The sequence below is a fragment of the Mandrillus leucophaeus genome, unplaced genomic scaffold, assembly GCF_000951045.1.
Source record: "Mandrillus leucophaeus isolate KB7577 unplaced genomic scaffold, Mleu.le_1.0 Scaffold13, whole genome shotgun sequence".
NCBI classification, from domain to species: Eukaryota; Metazoa; Chordata; class Mammalia; order Primates; family Cercopithecidae; genus Mandrillus; species Mandrillus leucophaeus.
Genome location: NW_012101254.1, coordinates 558,557 through 578,221, shown reverse-complemented (window position 1 = coordinate 578,221; position 19,665 = coordinate 558,557). Strand labels below are relative to the sequence as shown.

General features: G+C 49.9%; 1 protein-coding gene across 2 annotated transcripts in view; it reads right to left on the bottom strand.

Annotated features, from left to right (window-relative positions):
- Nucleotides 1-19,665, bottom strand: part of GALNT14 (polypeptide N-acetylgalactosaminyltransferase 14) — a 237,259-nt gene that overhangs the window by 8,576 nt on the left and 209,018 nt on the right. For both annotated transcript variants that reach the window (XM_011972547.1, XM_011972546.1), the window contains 4 exons: nucleotides 13,242-13,368; nucleotides 10,564-10,656; nucleotides 5,946-6,029; nucleotides 5,326-5,470 (listed from right to left, as the gene is read on the bottom strand). In XM_011972547.1, coding sequence (XP_011827937.1) covers nucleotides 5,326-5,470; nucleotides 5,946-6,029; nucleotides 10,564-10,656; nucleotides 13,242-13,368 — 449 coding nt within the window. The remainder of the gene's footprint in view (nucleotides 1-5,325; nucleotides 5,471-5,945; nucleotides 6,030-10,563; nucleotides 10,657-13,241; nucleotides 13,369-19,665) is intronic.

Sequence of the window (19,665 nt, the reverse complement as noted above, 5' to 3'; positions counted from 1 at the left end):
GGGTAGGGAGGGTGGTGTGTGGGCAGGGAGGGTGGCATTGGGCAGGGAGGATGGTATCGGGCAGGAAGGGTGGTATGCGAGCAGCCTGTCCCGCCAGCAGACTCAGGTTCACACACCTCAAGGCACCAGTGCCAGTCCAGGTTAGGAGGAGACTTTATCTTCACCTGCCCACCCAGGGTACCCACCTTGCATGCTCCACAACCAGTAGCCCACACACTGGGAGACAGGTAAAATGACGAGCTAAAAATATGTTTTATGTTTTTCCCCTTTTTTTAAATTGGGATGGAAACTAGATTCATGCACCTATATTCTTTCTACCTTTCACAAATATTTTTCTGGATCCAATAAAGTTAAGAGGAAACTTGTTAACCTGGAGACTTCTCGGGCTTCACATGTTTACAAACGGATGATGTATTTCTCTCGCATTTCACCTAAGGCATCAGTTTTCCGACATCTTCAATACACACTCAGATTAAACATTTTGCTCCCAAGGTTGACAAGCCAGCCAAGAGAGGGAGGGAAGGCAGGGTGAGGAATGGATAGGGCTGGGGGTGGAGCAGCATCGGGAGCTAGTGTCAGAACCAGAGGACAAAACAGTCTCCTTTCAACAATAAGGATGCCCCAGAGCCTGGGGCTCACCTGCCTGCAGAGAGTGTGGGCAGCTAAAGCTGAACTCAGCCCTTGGTTCCCATTCTCTGGTGCTTTTACTCCACAATTGAGGACCCTAGAGTCTCCAGGCCAAAAGGACCAAGTCTTATTAAAAAAACCTATGTAGATTTCATCCCTGGGTTCGTACATGGTCCTGTATCCCCAGCCAGTTACTTTACCTGGGACTTCGCTTCTTCACCTTTGACCTTGTCCTCTGAGGGTAGACTATATTCCTAGTACACACCCCTAGGCCCAAGGGGGACCATTTAGTGGGGAGTGACCCAGCTTGGATATGTAGCCAGGGTGTGAAGAAATGGGGGCAGGCAAGACAGGAAGCCAGCACGGTGTGTGTCCCACATTCTGGTGTGGAATCGGGAGTAGGAGCCTCCATTCATGCTCTTTCCAGTGCCCACAACATCAGGGAGGGGACTACTCTCTGGCATGGTCCTCCAGCCTAGACCCTGACATGGGGGTACAACCTTCGTTCATCTTTTCATAAAGGTTGTCATTGGAAACTGGCCAAGAAGAAGAATCTCTTGCCACTTTCCCCTGTCAAGGTGGAGCTGATTTATGGTTTTAATGTTTACAACCTAGAAGAGGAATTTCAGGGGCAGGTGTCTTCTGCCCTGATTAAACCTGTCTAAAAGAGCTCAGAGCCAGCCCTGACTCTCCAGCATCAGCAAGAGCAGAGCTATGACATGTGGCCAGATTCTCCAAATCCACCTTCACCCTTATTGGTAGGATACGACTTTGGGTAACCTCTCCAAACCTTGGTTTCATCATTTTGACCTCGGCCCCTATCTGTACGATGGGATAATAGCAACATCTACTTAATAGGCTTTTATGTCACTTCCCTGATATGGCCTCCCAGAGACAAAAGAACTGGGAGCAGAGAAGACTGAACAAACCATGTTTAGGGGTTTGAGGGGCAGATGTGACTCTCTCTGGACAGGCCAGCAGGCAGGACAAGTAGGAGGACAGAGGTGGGAAGAGGTGATGGGGGCAAAGCAGCTGTAAGAGGAGAGAATGCAACAAAGTCCAGTGTTAGCAGAAGGGGTTGGGAAGCGGGAAGACAGGAATAGTAGTTTATATGGGAAGGAGGAGTGGACACTGAAAAGAAGAGAAAGGCCATATAAGTCAGTGTATACTACACACGCATACACACAGGCACACATACTCAGGGAGATTATCTTAGCTGGCCTGGTCATGTGGATTTCTATCAGTCCCATGTGGGTTTAACACCTCCAGATTACTTGGAAATGTATCTGAGTCATGCTGTGAGCCCTGGAGGGCAGGGGCTGTGTCTCACCCAGCATCAGGCCACCTTGCATCTCAGCAGGAGTGGTCCCTGGACCGTGGTACACTCTGTGAAGTGGACTGAGCATTGTCCTGTCATGGAATATTCCCCTAGCACCCCACATTCACACTGTGGTCACACCAACCCAGTTGTTCTCGCCAAGGCAGAGAGGAGGGGCAGCTCAATACCATCTTCCAGAGAAGATGCTTTGCTCACGCGTAGGCCATGCCCCGGATGAGTGTGAGTTGCCCAAAGATGACTGTTGTCCCTCCCCTTTTTCACATGACAGGAGGGTCATCTGGGATGGGCCCTATTACCCTCTGGTCAAATAATGGCCTGACAACTCTCCTTGGGGCCAGGGCATTGCAGGGCCCCTCTCTGAGGCCCATAGAGACCTGGCTCCTTTCCTCCCACTTCCTTATGCAGCCAAAGGCGTCACGTACCAGAAAAACCCCCTATTCTGCTGGAAACAGACCAAGCACACTCCTGCCCCAGGGAAAGGAGGAAGACAACACTCTGGCTGCTGCCTACCAGCACTGCCCACACACAGATTCAGAAGAGAGGGATGTGTGTCACCTACTCACAACGTTTTGCAAAATGCCACTTGGGCAAATTATGTCATTCTCAGCCAAGCAGTCACGCCTAAAGCAAAATCAACACCTCAGTTTCCTTCCCCTTTTCCTGTCTGACTCAAGCAGCTCCCTCCCCTGCCCTACTGAAGCAGAGATATGGGTCCTGGAAAAGCCACCGCAAGTTGGAGCTGGGTTGAGATGCCTCAAGTACCAAGGCCAAGAGTCTGGCTTTTGTGGTAGACACTAGGGGCCATCGATGTCTGTGCTGAGACTGAAAACAATGGATTAGTGACCACATGCAACGTCAGGGTGGGGGCAGGGCTGCAGCCAGGGCAGGAGAAGCAAGTGGAGGCTGTTGCCATAATCTAACCCAGTGGCTCCCAACTGGGGTGGTTTTTCCCTCAGGGGGCATTGGGTCATGTCTGAGACACTTTTGATGGCCTTGACTTGCATTGGGGGAGGTGCTGCTGGCAAGAGTGGGCAGAGGCTAGGGATGCTGCTAGACCACCCACAACACACAGGGCAGCCCTTACAACAAAGAAATGTCCAGCTTAAATGTCAGGAGTGCTGAGATTGAGGAATGCTGATCTAGCATAAAGAAGTGAACATGGGATCTAAGAGCAGCCCTTCTGAGAAACAAGACAATGAAGGGTGCAGGAGAAAGAAGAGTTGCAGGAGCTGGACCAGGCTGGAACTGGGGCTCCTGGGAGAAGGGGGTCACGTGGAGAGAGCTAGTGGGACAAAGGAGGCAGCCAGGGTGCCTGACAGGTGCTCATGGCCATCTGTTGACTTGAGTCACAAGTGAGTTCAGTGTGGCCGTAGACTCACTCAATCAGCCAGTGTTGAGAGAGAGTCCAGGTGGGAGATCTACACCTGCAGATCTGCAATTCCCAACCCTCTCCTGAGATCTCATAGCCTCCTGTTCCCCAGCACAAAATGCAACCTCTTCAGCACCTGCAAATCTGCAATTCCCAACCCTCTCCTGAGATCTCATAGCATCCTGTTCCCCAGAACAAAACATAACCTCTTCAGCATGGGAAGAGAGACCAGGATTTGGCTCCTGCTTCCTCTCCAGCCACACCGTCTGCTGCTCCCTCCCCTCACATCCCATTCTCCAACCCTACTCTCCCACAGCCCTGCAAAGGCAGCATCCTCGCCAGCGTCCTTGCTCAGCTCCAGGTCTTTCCTGGGCCACCCTTTCTTCCCTTCCCAACCTGGCCTATTTCTACTCATCTCTGAGAATACAACTCATTTCCAAGTCCGGTTGGAAACCTTCGCTGAGCCTCACACCTAACTTGGATGCCACCTCTTGCAACTTCTATGGTACCCCGGACAAAACTCCATCCAGGACAGAGATTACATCATAATGGCTACTTTCTAGCTTATTTTTACTTTAGGCCCTTTGAGGGGTCCTTCAGGCCTGCAACCTAGTCTTTCATCTCTGCATCTTCATAGTTAACAGGCAAGTAGCTGTTGAATAAATAAATGAATTCATGGATAGATAAAGATATGGAATTTGTGAATCAACAAACAGGAAACTGTCAAAGCTGGAAGCATGAAAAAAGTCTCCAAGAAATGGTTTGTAGAGAAAAGAAGAGTGAGCTGAGAATCTTGGTGAATACCCGCCAGAAGGGTATGAGAGTGGGGGTGAGGAGTTAGCAAGGAAAACAGATGAAAGGAACAGGAATGTAGGAGAAGAGGGATCGCACTGAGACACAGAGCCAGGTGAGAAGCCATAGACAAATGCGCTTTTTTTTTTTTTTTTTTTTTTTGAGGAGTTTCACTATTGTTGCCTGGGCTGGAGTGCAATGGTGTGATCTCAGCTCACTGCAACCTCCGCCTCCAGGGTTCAAGCGATTCTACTGCCTCAGCCCCCCAAGTAGCTGGGATTACAGGCACGTGCCACCCTGCCCGGCTAATTTTTTGTATTTTTAGTAGAAACGGGGTTTCGTCATGTTGGCCAGGCTGGTTGTGAACTCCTGGCTTTAGGTGATCCACCTGCCTTGACCTCCCAAAGTGCTGGGAATACAGGTGTGTGCCACTGTGCTTTAATGCAGTCAACAGGCCGAGTGCTACAAGACAGGCTGTGAATTTGTCCGTGACCTTTAAAATAACAGTTCTAGCCTCAGATAGGAGAAGACTGTCCGGAAAAACATGGCAGGGAGGGGAAGGTACTCTGTCGATGAATCAAGTAAAGCACAGGAAACCTTTCAGAGAAGGGACCACAAATGGTCCTGCAGACTGAGGGGAGGCAGGAGATGCAGAGGTGAAGCTGGGGATGAAGAAGGATGCTGCCCAGAGACAGGGTGGTGGACAGTGGTGGTTTTACGAAATCTGATGTGATTACCTGCCAGTCAGAGCTAAATCAGCTGGGAGACTCACAGAGCAGGCATTCCGTCCTGTCCCAGGAGGCAGTGTCACTCAGCGGCAGCCTTCTCCCGCTTTGCATTTCACATCTGCGAACTAGCTGTGCCAGTGGCCTTGCCTGACCTTGCCCACGGTTGCTGCCAGCAGGTAGGACACCAACTACAACAAACTCATTAAGCTCCTGCTAACTTAATGGGCAATTTCCTGCAGGCAGGATGCTGCCTGTTAAGCTGTCTTTCAGAGGAACTCTATGCACTTGGAAAGCAAGCAGTGTAAGCACAGTGGCAGAGTCGGGGGACGACACCTCTCATGCTCCACTACTGATCTCTGGGAATAAATGGGCATCTGATGTCATGTAAGAGCAGGTGATGGAGGCAGAGTCATCTGGCTGCCTCCCTCTACTGTGACACACGGTCCTGTATGCCCAGCCAGTTACTTTACCTGGGACTTTGCATCTTCGCCTTTGACCTTGGCACAGGGGCTCAACTTTAGGTTTGGGGTTTCTTGGTTGTTCTGCCTTTGAGATTCCAGGCACTTCTGTCTCTGTCGGATATTGCCCTTCTGGATGGAGGACTCCTTGGGGATGCTAGAGGAGAGTCACAGGGAGAGAGGAGAGTCCACTGCTCATTGGATTAGCAAGACTACCAGCTGGAGAGGGTGGGCAGCGTTCTGAGAATGGCAGGGCTGGGTTGTTACAAAAGATATGCACAGCTCAGAGAAGGGCAGGGTGCCACTAAGAATGAGGCGGCAAGGAAAGACCCAGGAGCCACAGATGGGGATGAGTGCCTGCAATGGAGCTAGTGTCAGTGAGTCCATAAGCCAGGGCTCAAACGCAAGCAGGTGAGAAATACTGCTACTGGCTAACAGCAACCCCTCATGCTACTGATTCAGTATAAGGTCCCTCCTGGTTTTAGGGGTGAAGGGAGCCAACTGGTCTTCTTAGACCTCCGATATACATAAAAGCCCTCATCTAGTTGGTCACTGTCTGCCTCTTCTCCAGACCAAGCCAGCTGAGGGCCTCTCCTTTCAGCCAGCCAAAGCTCCACAGGTAGGACGGATACCTGAGTTCAGGGTAGACATTCTCCAGGTACCACTTGAAGCTCTGGCAGCGCAGATTCTTCCTCAGGTCCAATCTGCTCTCAACACTGGGGCCAACGGGGTTGTGGACACACACAAAGACAAAACACAGCTGTCAGAGGCAGGCGCCAGCAACGCCAGTCCAGACTGAGAGCACAAAGCGCAACTCACAGCCATGCTCTGTGCTCACATCTCTCTGGAGGGTGCTGGGGAAATTAAGCAAGAACAGATTTCTATAACTGCAGACAGAGCTATGGAAACACTTAGCAATATCTCACAATGGTGCAGTAATGACAGCGAGGACTGGTGCTTTTACTTGAAGATGGAATTTGGGGGTGTTTTTCCTTTTCATTTGAAACAAAGCTGCAAGAACATTCAGTGTGTTGTCAATAATTCACCGCTGGGGCTCTGGGCCTGCTTAGTCACAATTTCTCTTTGGATTCTGCAGCCGAAACACCACTCCCCGCTGCCCCAGCCTCAAAAAACCCTTTTATTTCACTGTTTCTGGGGCCTGGTCATGTGTTTGTTCATCAGATATTCATTGAGCACCTACTGTGTGTCAGGCATTATACCCAATGTGGGATACTATGGAAAGCTTTTGAACAATAGGCAAAGATAATGAAATAACCCATCACAGCCCAGGTGACATAGGATGAGCAGGAGGGATCTATGGGAACAACTCAGAGGGGGTCCCTTGCTTGTCGGGTCCATGGTGGTCAAGGTAGTAATGGTGATGCTGGTATCTGGAAGGAAAAGGGGACATTATCTAGACAAACCAGAGGTAGGGGCCCCTGCTAGAAGCAGTGGGGAGAGTGAGATGAGCACATGTGAAGACACGAAAGAAGCTCTGCGGGCAGGAAGAGTGCTGCAGGGTCTTAAAATAGATGTGTATGTGAATGTAGGGGTGGTGATTTGGAAGAGCAGAAATGGGTGAGTTGAAAGCGAAGACAGACCATAAAGGGTCCTGTGAGGCACTGCCAAGGAGTTTGGACTTGTTTAAAGGGCACTGGGATGAAACTGATGGGTTCTAAGCAGGGCAAGAGGTGGTTTGTACTTTGACAGCATCTCACTGCTGGTCCACAAATAGGTCTGATGGGAAAAGCTGGGGCCAGGGAGGGTAGTGAGGAGGCAGCTGTGGAAACTCAGGTGCTGATCATGCTTTCAAATAGGGAAGTAGGGGGTGGGAATGAAGAACGACAGGCTGAGTGCCTCCACACCTCTCGGCACCCACCTAAGTTACATCCATGTCTTGTTCTTCCTGGGCAGACACATAGAGCTGGCCTTGCTTCCTGTCCAGCTCACTTCCTTCCACTCCCCACCTCAAGATTGCACTAGAACTTCTTCTCATAGAGCACCAACCACAGCTCATCACCAGACTCTAAGCTCCATCGGGATGGGAAGGATGTCATTTTTCTAAAATGCTGAATATTGGGTGTTTAGCAAGGGCCTGTGTGCTCACTGCATGATGGTGCAGTGTTACGAAGACTTGGTGATCATTTGGATGGGAAAGAGAAGGAGAGGGATTCAAGGTTGACACCTAGATTTCTGACTTGGGCAACAGGTGCAAGGAAAACTCTTCACGGGGATGGGAAATATCAGATGAGGAGTAAGTTTAGGAGCAAACGTCATGAGTTCAGTTTAGGACTTGTTGAGTTGGAGGCACCAGGGAGATATCCTGGTGGAGGTGTCCAGTGGATAATTGGATAGAAGGGATTGGAGCTCAAAGGATAGGTTTGGCTGACAAATAGAGATGCAAATATTAGCAGCATAGACATAGTGCTTAATGCCAGGGAGAATATGTAGTCAGAAGAGGCTTTCTAATGGACCTTCCAGCAAGACCACCATACAAGGAGTAGGAAGAGGAAACAGCCTGCAAATGGGACCAAGCAAGCAGTGCCTAGCAGCAGAAGAAACGCCATGCCTGCAGAGTTCTGGAAGCCTAGGGACCGGGGGACACCAGAGGGGCCGGGGGAGGGAGACAACTCATGCTGATGGGGCAGTGTAAGAGGACAGTACAGGGTGCAAGGAAGTCACGAGGGAGCCAGGTGGGAGCAGTCTCAGGGCTTGCGGGCCAGGAGCGAGGAGGGGAGTGGAGAGACGAAAGCAGACCACTGCTTCACGAAGCTGGGCACTGGAGGAGTGGAAAAGACAGAGCGTGGATGACGAGCAATGTTGGACTGAAGGAGGGTTTTTGTAGTTTGCTTTCTTTCCTTCCCCTCCTATTTTTTTTAAGATGTAAGACATTTAAGAAGTTTAAATGGTGACGGGCATAATACAGCAGAGGAGAGACCAGGGATCAGGGAGAGAGTGGAGGCACCCAGAGGGCAAAGCCCCCTAGGAGCATGGTTCCCAAACTTGTCCCCATGTTAGAATCACCTGGTGTGGGGTCTTTAGAAAAATTCTACATCCCAGGCCACACCCCAGAGCAAGTAAACCAACTCTCTGGAGGAGGGGCACAGACTGCAGTCAGTTTGAAACTCCCCAGGGGACTCCCATATGCAGACTAGTTCGGGAACCTCCTTGGTAGAACCTTGCTTCTCGAATTGTGGCACTCAGGCCGGGAGCATTGCATCACCCGCAGCTTATTAGAAATGCAGACCTCCAGAGTCAGAATTTTCATTTTAACAAGATCCCCAGGAAATCTGCTTGCCCATTAATGTTTGAGAGGCCCTGTGCCAGGAGGCAAGAGGAGATGAATCCAGGCAGTGGGAACTCGATAAATGTTGATTTATGAATGAATGCAGCGATGAATGGTGCATCCGGAGTACAGGTGGAGGGATGGAGACCACAGCAGGAAGCACAGCCTGTCCTTTGAGACAAGAGACAGAGAAGGATGCTGCAGATGCAGTGAAGTTAATGGGTTGGTTTGTTTTGGGAAGTTGATGTCATCTATTTCATCTGTAAAACAGAAGGTGTCATCTGCTGCCAGCGAAAAAGGGGGGTGGACTAGGGGCTGGGAAGAGTGGAGATTTAATGAAGATCGAGGGAGAACGCTAGCTAGGAGAGGCAGCAGGGCCAGTGGGCAGACTGCAGGCCTTGCTGAGACTGACGACCATGGTGTATTATTAGTAGCACCAGCTGGCATTCCCAGTTCTCTTCAGCAGCCTGTGTGCACTGGAGGACAGGGTGCAAAGTCAGATTCATCCAAGGTTGAACCTGGAAGAACTGTGGGGATGGTGTTGCTGGATGGACAATAGCACAGAAGGTCTGAGGACAAGACCTTTTAGTTCAGTTTTTAAAAGAGTAGAATCCAAGCTAGAGAGGGAAGGCAGTGAGGGGGATGTGGTTGATATGGCCAACAGATTGGAAGTTCTGATGAGGACTGAAAATGAATGCCTTGGAGGTTTGGAGTGAGAGAACCTGAGGGGCGGCATGGATTTATGGTTTCAGAGGTGCAAACCATTTTGGTGGGTTCTGATTTAATCCTCCCACTCAGTGATGGGTTCAACCTATGAAGTTTAGGCTGCAAAAAAACCCATCTGCTCAACAGCCTTCATATGATGAGTGGGTGATGTTAGCATGACAAAAAGCCGTTGGTTGCCCCCAAAGAAACATAAATGATAGCATTAGTGAAGGTGCTATTTTTCTCTAATCAGCCCCAGGCTGGGGAATGCAAGGTCATTCCAAGTTTTGAAATCAGACAGGTGTGGTTTGAGCCACCATCCCCCTCTGCCATGGTGTCATCTAGGGCAAGAAGCTTAACCTGTAGAAGCCTGTCTCCTCATCTGTAAACCAGAAGTCATTATGCCCATTCCTCAGAGTTGGGAGGATTAATGAGATGCCTTATGTAATGGTATCTAGCTTTTATTTATTTATTTATTTTTAATTAATTAATTAATTTTTTTGAGATGGGGTCTCACTTTGTCGCCCAGGCTGGAGTGCAGTGGCATGATCTCAGCTCACTGCAACCTCCGTCTCCCAGGTTCAAGCGATTCTCCTGCCTCAGCCTCCCAAACAGTTGGGACTACAAGTACCCACCACCATGTCTGGCTAATTTTTGTATTTTTAGTAGAGACGGGGTTTCACCATATTGGCCAGGCTTATCTCGAACTCCTGACCTTGTGATTCACCCACCTCAGCCTCCCAAAGTGCTGGGATTACAGGCGTGAGCCATCGCGCCCAGCCTGGTATCTAGCTTTTAATAAACATTCCTTTCTCTGTCCTCTCCTCCCATGAAACTTGAGCACTGCTGTAGAGGACATCTGTACACACGCTGTTCCTCCAAAGAAGGAGAGAACTTAGGCTTGGATGATGTAGAACTTGGAGGGAGGAAGTCCCACCTAGAGGGACTAAGGCTGTCTAGTCCTGCCTCCTTCCTCTCTGCAAAAAGCAGGAAAAATTGGTCCATTGCACAAGGCACAGCTCAGCTCCCCTAGAGCTGGCAGTCCAGGTTGCCAGGAGTCATTCCACAAGAGCTGCCTAAAGGCCTGCACATCCAGAGCTGGGCAGAAGCTCTGAGGAACAGGAACGAAGCCACAGCCTTGGGCCCTGCGGGAGCACAGGGCAGCTAAGCTGACTGGCCTATCAGCACCCATTTACATCGGTTCTATGAGCTGGGCTCTTTTGCACCCTCTGTCCTCCTCAACCTGAAGGAACACTTACTTCCCGAAGGGCCTCTCCAGGGCGAATGGCCGGGCAGCGTAATAGTATTGCTTGTATTCATCCATCCACACTTCAGCTGTCCGCTTGGTGTTCCTGGGAAGACAAGGAGTGACAAGGAGTGTCAGTAAGGGGCTGTCTGAGAGGCCCTGTGAGTGTCAGTTAAAATACACATGTGTGGGCTGAGGTGGCAGCACCACCTAGGTTCCACCATGGTCAACCCACTATCATTCCTGTTCCCAGGGCACTGAGCCTAGCCAAGCCCCACCCAATCTCCAAAGGGGTCTTTACCAAGACACAAGATTTTAGTACAGGTTGAGTATCTTTTACAAGAAATGCTTGGAACCAGAAGTGTTTTGGATTCGGGTGTTTTTGTTTTGTTTTGTTTTGCTTTTGGAATATTTGCATACACATAATGAGATATCTTGGGGACGGGATTCACATCTAATCTAAACATGAAATTAATTCATGTTTCACATACACCTTATACACACAGCCTGAAGGTAATTATATTTTTCCCTTGGGGATGCTGAATAAACTGTGGGTTGTCTGCCTGCATTTTGACTGCCACCCGTCACATGAGGTCAGGTGTGGAATTTTCCACCTGCTGCATCATGTGGGTGCTCAGAAAGTTTCAGATCTTTGAGCATTTTGGATTTTAGATTTTTGGATTAGGGATGCCCACCTTTAATAACAACAAACCTTTCCCCCAAAAGATACAGACCAGGGAAATCATGCCAGAAACTGAACTTCTGTGGCTCTCAAAGAAATAGGGAGAAAAGGCTCAGGAACCCGACACATTCCTTCACTGCCAGTAACCAAGAGTGCAAAGGCAAGGCCTGCGCGGGCATCTAGCCTCTGGCTGTCCTCAGGCTCTTGTCCCGGGTTCTGTCCTTTACCATAGTGGAAGTGCTCAGGTCCCAGCTCTCCAAGGGGAAAGTCGGCACACACAGGTCTTCCTGCAGGCCGTGCAGTTAGCCTGCTGCAGGTGTAAATAACTAAGTAATCAGGCTTCTCTTTCCAGACTTTTTGCTAGCACTCTAGTTTTTAAAATCAGGTTATCTGCCCTGACTCTGACCCCACAAATCACAGAAAAGGAGACAGAGAGAGAGACAGACACTAAGGATGACATCCCTCAGCCATCAGGGGCACTAGAAAGAGCCCCAGAAAAGAGAGAAAAGATGTCAGAAAACAGTCAGGTGGCTGGTGGCCTGGGCAGCAGTGGTATCTGCTACGGTCAAGTAAGGGAACTTGGGGCCTAACTGAAAAGGGGGTGCTCTTTCAGATGCTAATTCTAGCGCACAGGCATTCAAGAGAAGAGGGTGGCAAGCCCTTCTAAGCTGGGACCTGCAATGACAGTTTATGCACACACAGCCTTGTCCATGGGGCACCAGAGGCAGTTAACAGCACCTCCCTGGCCCCTTCCACTGCCGAGCCATCAGCACATTGGAAGCTGCTTTTCAGACATCCGTGCCACAATCCTGTAGAAACTGAATGACCTACCAGTGGCATGCAGGATGTCCATTGGCCAGGACCCAGTCTCAAAGACAATGACTGTCTGGAGCCCCAGGCTCTGCCCCTCATTTCCAGGCCAGCCCCCCTCCAGGCGGCCACATGGCTCCTGCACAGCCACCACCTCCCTGTGCCAGACGTCCCCAGCTCACCTTTCCTTTTTAAAACCTGAGAGCTGAGGCAACCCTGCCTTTGTTCCCCACTGCTTCCTGGCCTGCTGATTTTCTCATTGCCCTACCCTTGCCCTTCACGTTTTTGCAAAAGGTGTGGCCAATTTTCCCATTGCTCAAACCCATGTCTCCTCCAGGACAGCTGTGTTGGGGTGGCTGTGTCAGGACGTGATGACACAGCTCCCCCTACCCCAATAGATCAAATGACAGAAAAAAAGGAAGAGGGGACCAAGTGGAGGAGTGAAGCTATCAGATGACAAGAGACAGAGGGTGGGGGAAAGAGAGAGAATCAAGAGGAAAAGAGGCAAAGATGGAACAAATTATTCTGAAAGGAGAAGAGAAAGATCGAAAGAGGAGAAATCGAGGAAAAAAGAGTGGATGAAGGGAGGAAGCAGGGAACACCTAAGTGGGCACCCTTGGGTCTCTGAGTCCCGGTAAGAACCACCCCCTAGACAGGAGAAGAGAGCGCAACAGCAGACAGGAGCCCAGGGTCTCAGGCCCTGCTCCAGCCTGGACCCTTTGACTGTGCTGGCCAGGCCCTGGAGCAGGCACCTAAGCTACATCCCTTGGGCCTTCCCATTCCCCTGCATCTGCCCAAAGACCTCTCCCCTAGTGACCTAGCTTGAAGGTGGGGCAGCGGCTCTTCTAGAACTCCAAGGTAAAAAGGGCTGCCTTCTTCCATCCTACATAACCCCAAATATCGGGAGCCCATGCCCTGTAGAAGGGCACTGATGGGTGACTTGAAGCCCACGAGGCCTCATGTGGGGCCTTCCAAAGCCTCAGAAGTATTAGGGAAGTCTCTGGCCCTAATGCTGGATATGACAGGCCTGCCCTCCCTACCCAAGCAGAGTCTGGGTAGTACAAGGTGCAGCCCCAGCCAGTCCAAATCACATAGGCAGCCTAACAGAGCACCAGGGATGGCTGCAACCCTTACCAGCAGCCGCCCAGCCATGGCTGCCTGTGCTGCTGCCCACCCGCACTGAGCCCCTGGGCACTTACTTTATATACGTGTTGGCATTTCCATCAGGGAAAACGTACGGGTGCTTCTTCCGGAAGACGTGCCCCACTCGGCTGCAGGGGACGATCTCTAGGCTGCCCCCGCACATCCACACTCGGAAGGAGATTTCTGCAAGACAGTCACGCCCCTCCTATGACCTCTTATTACTGCTGCTCCAGCTTTGAGGCCCCAGGTCTAATGAAACGGTGAGGGCCCCACAGAGGCCAAAGAACAGACTCTGCAGCCAGTCTGTAGGTTCTACTGGCTGAGAGACCTCAGTTTCTCCATCCATGAATGGGAATAATCCTAACACTTCGGAGGGTGGTATAAGTGAGCAGGGAAACAGTACCAACCAGCACGCTGGCCTCTGGAGCATATTCAGGGGCCAGCATGGCGGGGCAGGGGCTCTGCTGCAATGTCTTAGCCTGGAAAGGAGGAGCCTTGGGGCACCAAGAGAATTACCTTCTAACTTGCAAAAGAATTCACTGTGGAAGTCTGGTTAGATGCACTCCCTGTGATCCCAGAGGGTTAGAGTCAGGACCAAAGAGAAAGAAATTTCAGTTGAGAATACAGGAGAATTTTCTAACAATCAGGGACCAGGTGACCATTGTGAGAAGACTCGGGACAGGCTAGAAAACCATGGCAAGGATGCAACAGAGGGGACTGAGTCCCCAGAAGGCCTCAGGGCAAGGTGTCCACAAAAGTTCCTTCCACAGTGAATGCAATTCTACCACTGGGGAAGAGCCACCTGAATCATAACCCACGAGGAGAAAGTCTGTGCAGTTAATTAGAGCTGAAAGCAGCTCTAGAAAATGCTGGAAGCCTCAAAGCTGTTGTTGCTGGTGTCCCCTAGGTTTGTACACACACCCATTTCTTCCTGGTTGGCTGCTGCTATGGGCCCTCAGGGAGGTGGGTGGGATGGAGTTAGCAGAGGCAGTTGTGATGAGTGTATTTCTCCCTGGGACTACACCCGAGCTGGCTTGAAGTAGTACTTCTGCCCTGAGAAGGAAGCAGTGGCATACCAAGGAGGGAAGGAGGGGATTTTATCACTGCCATTGGTTAAAATTGCCAGTGCATGGTGACATTCAAAAGCAGAATGACTGTTAGTGTTAATATTGCTCTTAAATTTTCTACAGATAATGTACACCCTAACTGACCACGGCGAGGGCAGCCTGCTTCCTGCATCCCACTGGGCCTGTCGCTGGTAGAAAAGGCAGCCCCTGATCTGTAGGTATTCTGGTCTGGCCAATGCTTCTGAAGTCAAGCCCAGATGTGTGGCTGCCCATGTGAGGGGCTATGGGGAAGCAGCCTGGGTGTTTAGGGGCAGGGAACAAGAAGGCAGGTATTCTGGGGCCTTCATATCACATGTGCGTCCTGCACCCTGCTCTCATTCACCTGTCCCCAGACACTCTTACCTGTCATCTACCTGTCTCCTCCCACGTTTCCTTGGAAAGGCCCCTGGACTGAGGTAAGACTTTCTTCACTAGCCCTACTCTATCACCTTCTCTGCACCGGCCCCTCTGCCTACTGCTGTTCACTCCCGGGAAGCCTGGATTCTCCTAAGGGTGGGGACCATGTAGACTCAAGGAGGAAGAGAGGACTTCTCGTGACTGCTACTGAATCATGGCAATAACATGGGGGAAAGGAATAGGAAGAACTTAGCTTCACAGTCAGCAGGCCCAGGTCTGCAGTAACTGGCTAGCTGCAACCTTGGGTAACCTGCTGAAGCTCGCGGAGGCCTGATTTACTCTTACGTCAAACAAATGTCATAAAAACACTCCCCTGGACTGCCGTCAGCATCAAATGAAACAGAATTTTGAGAACAACTGTGTAAATGCTAAGTGTGATTGAAAGATCAGCAGCAGTTATTATGAGACATCTCTCTGAAGCCAATCTCGTTAAAACATAGACATCACCCACCTGTGCCCCCTTTTAATTTCTTAGACGACTTACAGATGCTTCTTCCCATCTTCTGCCACACTGCACGAGATACCTGAAATGTCTGCACTTCACACTTGTTTTCGACTCTCCATAAAGTCCCATGGTATAGCGGGAGTTGGCATTTGGCTGGGGCACTATTTGAATCATTTTTCACATGAGTCATTGAGCAAAGAGTGAGCTCAGCCAACTGCCTGGCACCCACATCCCCATCTTGCAGTAGCACATAGAGGAACCTGGAGGTCGGTGCGTGGAGTTGTGTCAGCACGTGTGAATTTCAGTCTCATGTCTGTGCTCCAATCAACTCCTCTCCAGAGACTCAAAACAGGGCCTGCTCCAGTTCCCAAAATGGAAAACCCTCCAATTCCTCAACACTAGAGATGGAGTCCTTGCTCGCTAGATTTAACTTACACATCTTGTGCCAGCCTTCTTCTAAAGATATGTATGGGTTTCATCTACAGTCTCTTCCTTTCCTTGTATTCAAATGAGACATATGTCCCTTTGCCTTTGCAAAGTGAATCCCTCCAACCTGTGCCTCCACCCCATGCCCCACCCCCATTCCCCACTAGCTGTTTCTTTTCCTGTGATCCCTTGTCCCAGCTCTTTCTTTCTCTCTGAATCTACTGACCCCTCCCTTCTGCCACAGGCATGCACAGGTCCCCAGCTAGGCCAGCACCTGGCCCTGACCCTTCTCTACCTTCCTTCTGGTCTCCCTATGTTCTTCTCCTACATGCCCTCAACGCTCTGCCTCTAAGCATTTTCCTGACACTGCTGTTGCCTCTGCTCCCAGAGTTTGCCCTATGCTGAGGACTCACCTCCATCCTACCAGCCCCAACTCTGCCCCAGGCTCTGGCACCAACTTCCCACGATTGGCTGAGGCATCTATTGAGGTGCACAGGACATTATCACACCCAAGACATCTCCTATGCCCTCAGCATCTTCCCACAGCCCGCTGCAGCCCTGCCTCCTCTAAAGACATTCCTCCTCCTTCTAATTTTCTTATGTCTGTTGCCTTAGTACAAAAATTGAGTATTGCAATTCTGCAAGCATTAGCCGTGGGAGGAAAATGACCCCTTCATTTACTTCTGGGCCAGGCAGGCAGTAGCTGATTAGTCCTAACAACCCTGCTCCATTGTTATTAATGTTCCTATTTTGCGATGCAGAAGCAGCTCCGATAGGACAACTGAGAGCGAGGAGCTGGTGACATTCAAAAGCATGGAAGCACATCTCCCCAACTCCAAAATCCATGCTCTTCCCCCAACACCACCCTGCCTCCATACTGAACATCTTCCACCAGCCAGTACAGCTGTGGATGCAAAGATACCGACTTCAAGGCACTCACAAATTAACAAGAGTGACAAATACATAGTTAGCTGTCACATGCCTACCCTGTCAACTCACTCATCCAGTCCTAAAGGATGTCCATCTCAGGTCTCCTTCGGGCCAGCTGCTGCCGCCCAGAGGAACTTGCAGCCGAGATGAGTTAAGAGTGTCTCTACTCTGGAGTTCAGATTGTTATGCCTGGAATTATTGGAGGCACGTGTCTTGACATGGATCGCTGTGCTGCTGCCAGAGTCAAGAGGCAGTCTGAAGGATGCGGCTTGGAGTTTTCAGATTAGTGTGATGATTTATAGGGATGACAATGCGGGATATTTAAAACCCAAGCTATACAGGTGCTCTACCCTTATCTACATCACTGACTCCAAGGAAATGATGTGTATCCTCTCAGGACTGCAGGCCAGGCCTGGTGGTTCACAGATATCTGCTGAGACCTTTGGGACAGTCTTGCAGTCCTGAGGTCTTGTGAAGGGGCTTGCACAAGTGCTATCAGAAATGCTGTAGATTCATGTGTGAGGCGGCGGACCTTCCAGGTGCAGCTTAGGGCCTCTGATCTTCGAGGCTGCAGCACCTGCAGAGTCATCATTTCTGAAGTGAGGGAGAAGGGAACAAAAAAAAAATTTGTGTAGGGAGTTTGCAGGGGGTTCTTGCTGAGTCAGCGCCCACATAATCTCCCTGGTGATGAATGCCGCCTCACGGAGACCCAAATCCACTTTGAATTCCAGGCATGGAGATGTGTAATGATTCCATCCTCATCGGGGCACTGTTATAATCTTACTTTCTTTAAGCGTCAGGTAAATATTTGAGAGCAAATTGCCCTCCCGCCCTTCATTCCCCCCTCTTTCCTTCTGTCTCTCCATCAGCTGATCAGTAGTTCTTACCACTCCTCCCAGGGTCCCAGCCCTTCACCAGAACCAACTTCTACCTGGCAAGCCCATGAATGGTGGACAGGAATTCAGGGGAGAAGGGGCAGCTTTCTCTCCAGGAAGCAAACCACGACTATTCACATGCCACTGCTTGGTCATACTGGTCAAGGTTCTAATTTCGTTTTATAGCCTGGTTTCTAAACAAAGGCAAAGGGAATTATTACACGTGGGTACCACATTTTACATGGAGCCTCATATAATATATATGTGTGTGTATTGTATATACAATCGCATTGTCCATTCTACTTTTGGCCAAGTTTAAACCTCTGTCTGAGAAACAGACACTCACCTGGCTATTGTCATTCATAAGTCCACACATATTTATGTACAATGGGGAACCTTGCCTTTCAGTAATTTTTAAGTTCCCAGCATCTGCTGGGCTCGAAAGCAAGCTCTGTTATTACTCTTTAATGAACGAATGGACTTGAGTAGAGAGAATCTTATTGGCCCACAAAACATCGCCTTGAACCTTTGAGCAAAATTACATTTCACCCATGGCTGGGACAATCAAGTCTCCATCCACACCTCTTACTCTAGACAAGTATTGACCACAGGCATGCCACGATCTGCAATGGCCATACAATTGCAAATGCCAGGTGACACCTTTATCTTTCCATATTCTCTATTCAAACAGAGCAACCAGTGTCTGATGGGACTCAATTACACTTAGGGAAGTTGAGAAGCAGCAGGAAAGGACAGCTTCAAGGGGTCTCCCTTGGGCATGCGGCTTTAGCCAGTAGCCCAGACAAGGAACAGAGTGCTGGCTGCATTAGCCTTACTCTCCATCTGGGGGAAAAGCTGACTTTCTATCACACTTGGATGCTCTTCTCAAATGAGACCATGTCCCTAATCTTGAGCCACCAATCATAGAAAGGGTGAGGCTGAAAGAGAAAGTCAAGGAATAAACTACTCCAGCAGGTCACACATAATCCTCGTTTAACAAACCTTGCTCTCTGAAAGAGAAGGCAGCTCACCCTGGTGGAGCACAGGCACTTTCATTAACTAGTTAATCTTCGCAACAGCCCTGTGACGTGGGGCCTACTACCATTTTCCACTGCTGCAATAACAAATCCCCACAGACTTAGTGGGTGGGTTTGGCAGAGCCCTCTGCTTAGGGTCTCAGGCTGAAATCAAGGTGTCAACAGGATGGCTTCTTTCTGAAGGCTCTGAAGGTGAATCCACTTTCAAGCTCATTCAGGTTGTTTGCAGAACTCAGTTTTCCTTGGGGTTGCAGGACTGAGGTTCCCTTTTCCACGTGGCTGTCACCCTTGGGGTCTCTCTCGGCTACTTCCATGTTGCCCCCTCCAGCAGCTGTGGTTGGTCCCTCTTGGGCATCACATCTCTCTAGTTTCATCTGCTACTTCTCTTCTGCCTCCAGCCTCAGAAAGTTCTCTGCTTTGAAGGGCTCAAGTGTTTAAATTGGGTCCACTCAGAAACGCCAGGATAATCTCCTACCTTCAGGTCACTGATTAATGACCCCAAACACATCTGGGAAGGTAACATCCTGACAGGTTCCAGGGATTAGGGTGTGGATATCTTTGGAGGCAGCTGTTGTCCCCATTATAGGGATCAATCTCCACTTTAAAGACTTAAAAACAGGCTCAGTGAGGTGAAGTAACTTTCCCAAGGGTGCCTAGCAATGGTTACAGGATTTAAACTCAGGCCTACGAATGCTTAATGATGTTTATAGGATTTAAACTGAGGCCTACCTAGTTCCACAGCCCACATTCTTCCCATAACACTCACCCACCCACCCACTCCCCACCACACACATACTCACACACTCAGGAGAGCCGAGCCTGACATAGCCTGGTGTCCCTGACTACATTTTGGGACAGCAGGTGGTGGTAGTTCCTCTCTGGGCCCCAACTCACCCTCTCTTCTCAGCAGTCTTTTGTGCCTGCTGTGCTTTGGAAATCCCCCATTCTAAATTCAGGAATCCAATATTTGCCCTTCATACATGTGCCAAGGGCTCCTTTTTGGAAATATGTACCGCTTACATACCTACACACACACACCCCTACACACACATACACACACCCCTACACACACACACACACAGACTTTACACTAGGGCAACAGATTCCTTGTGCACGTATACACACACACACACACACACACACACACACACGTACGCACGTATTCTCTCTCTAACAGATTCCTTTTATCTCTAAAGACCAAAAGCTAAAAGTAGGATGCAGCTCAAAGTAGATACATTACATGT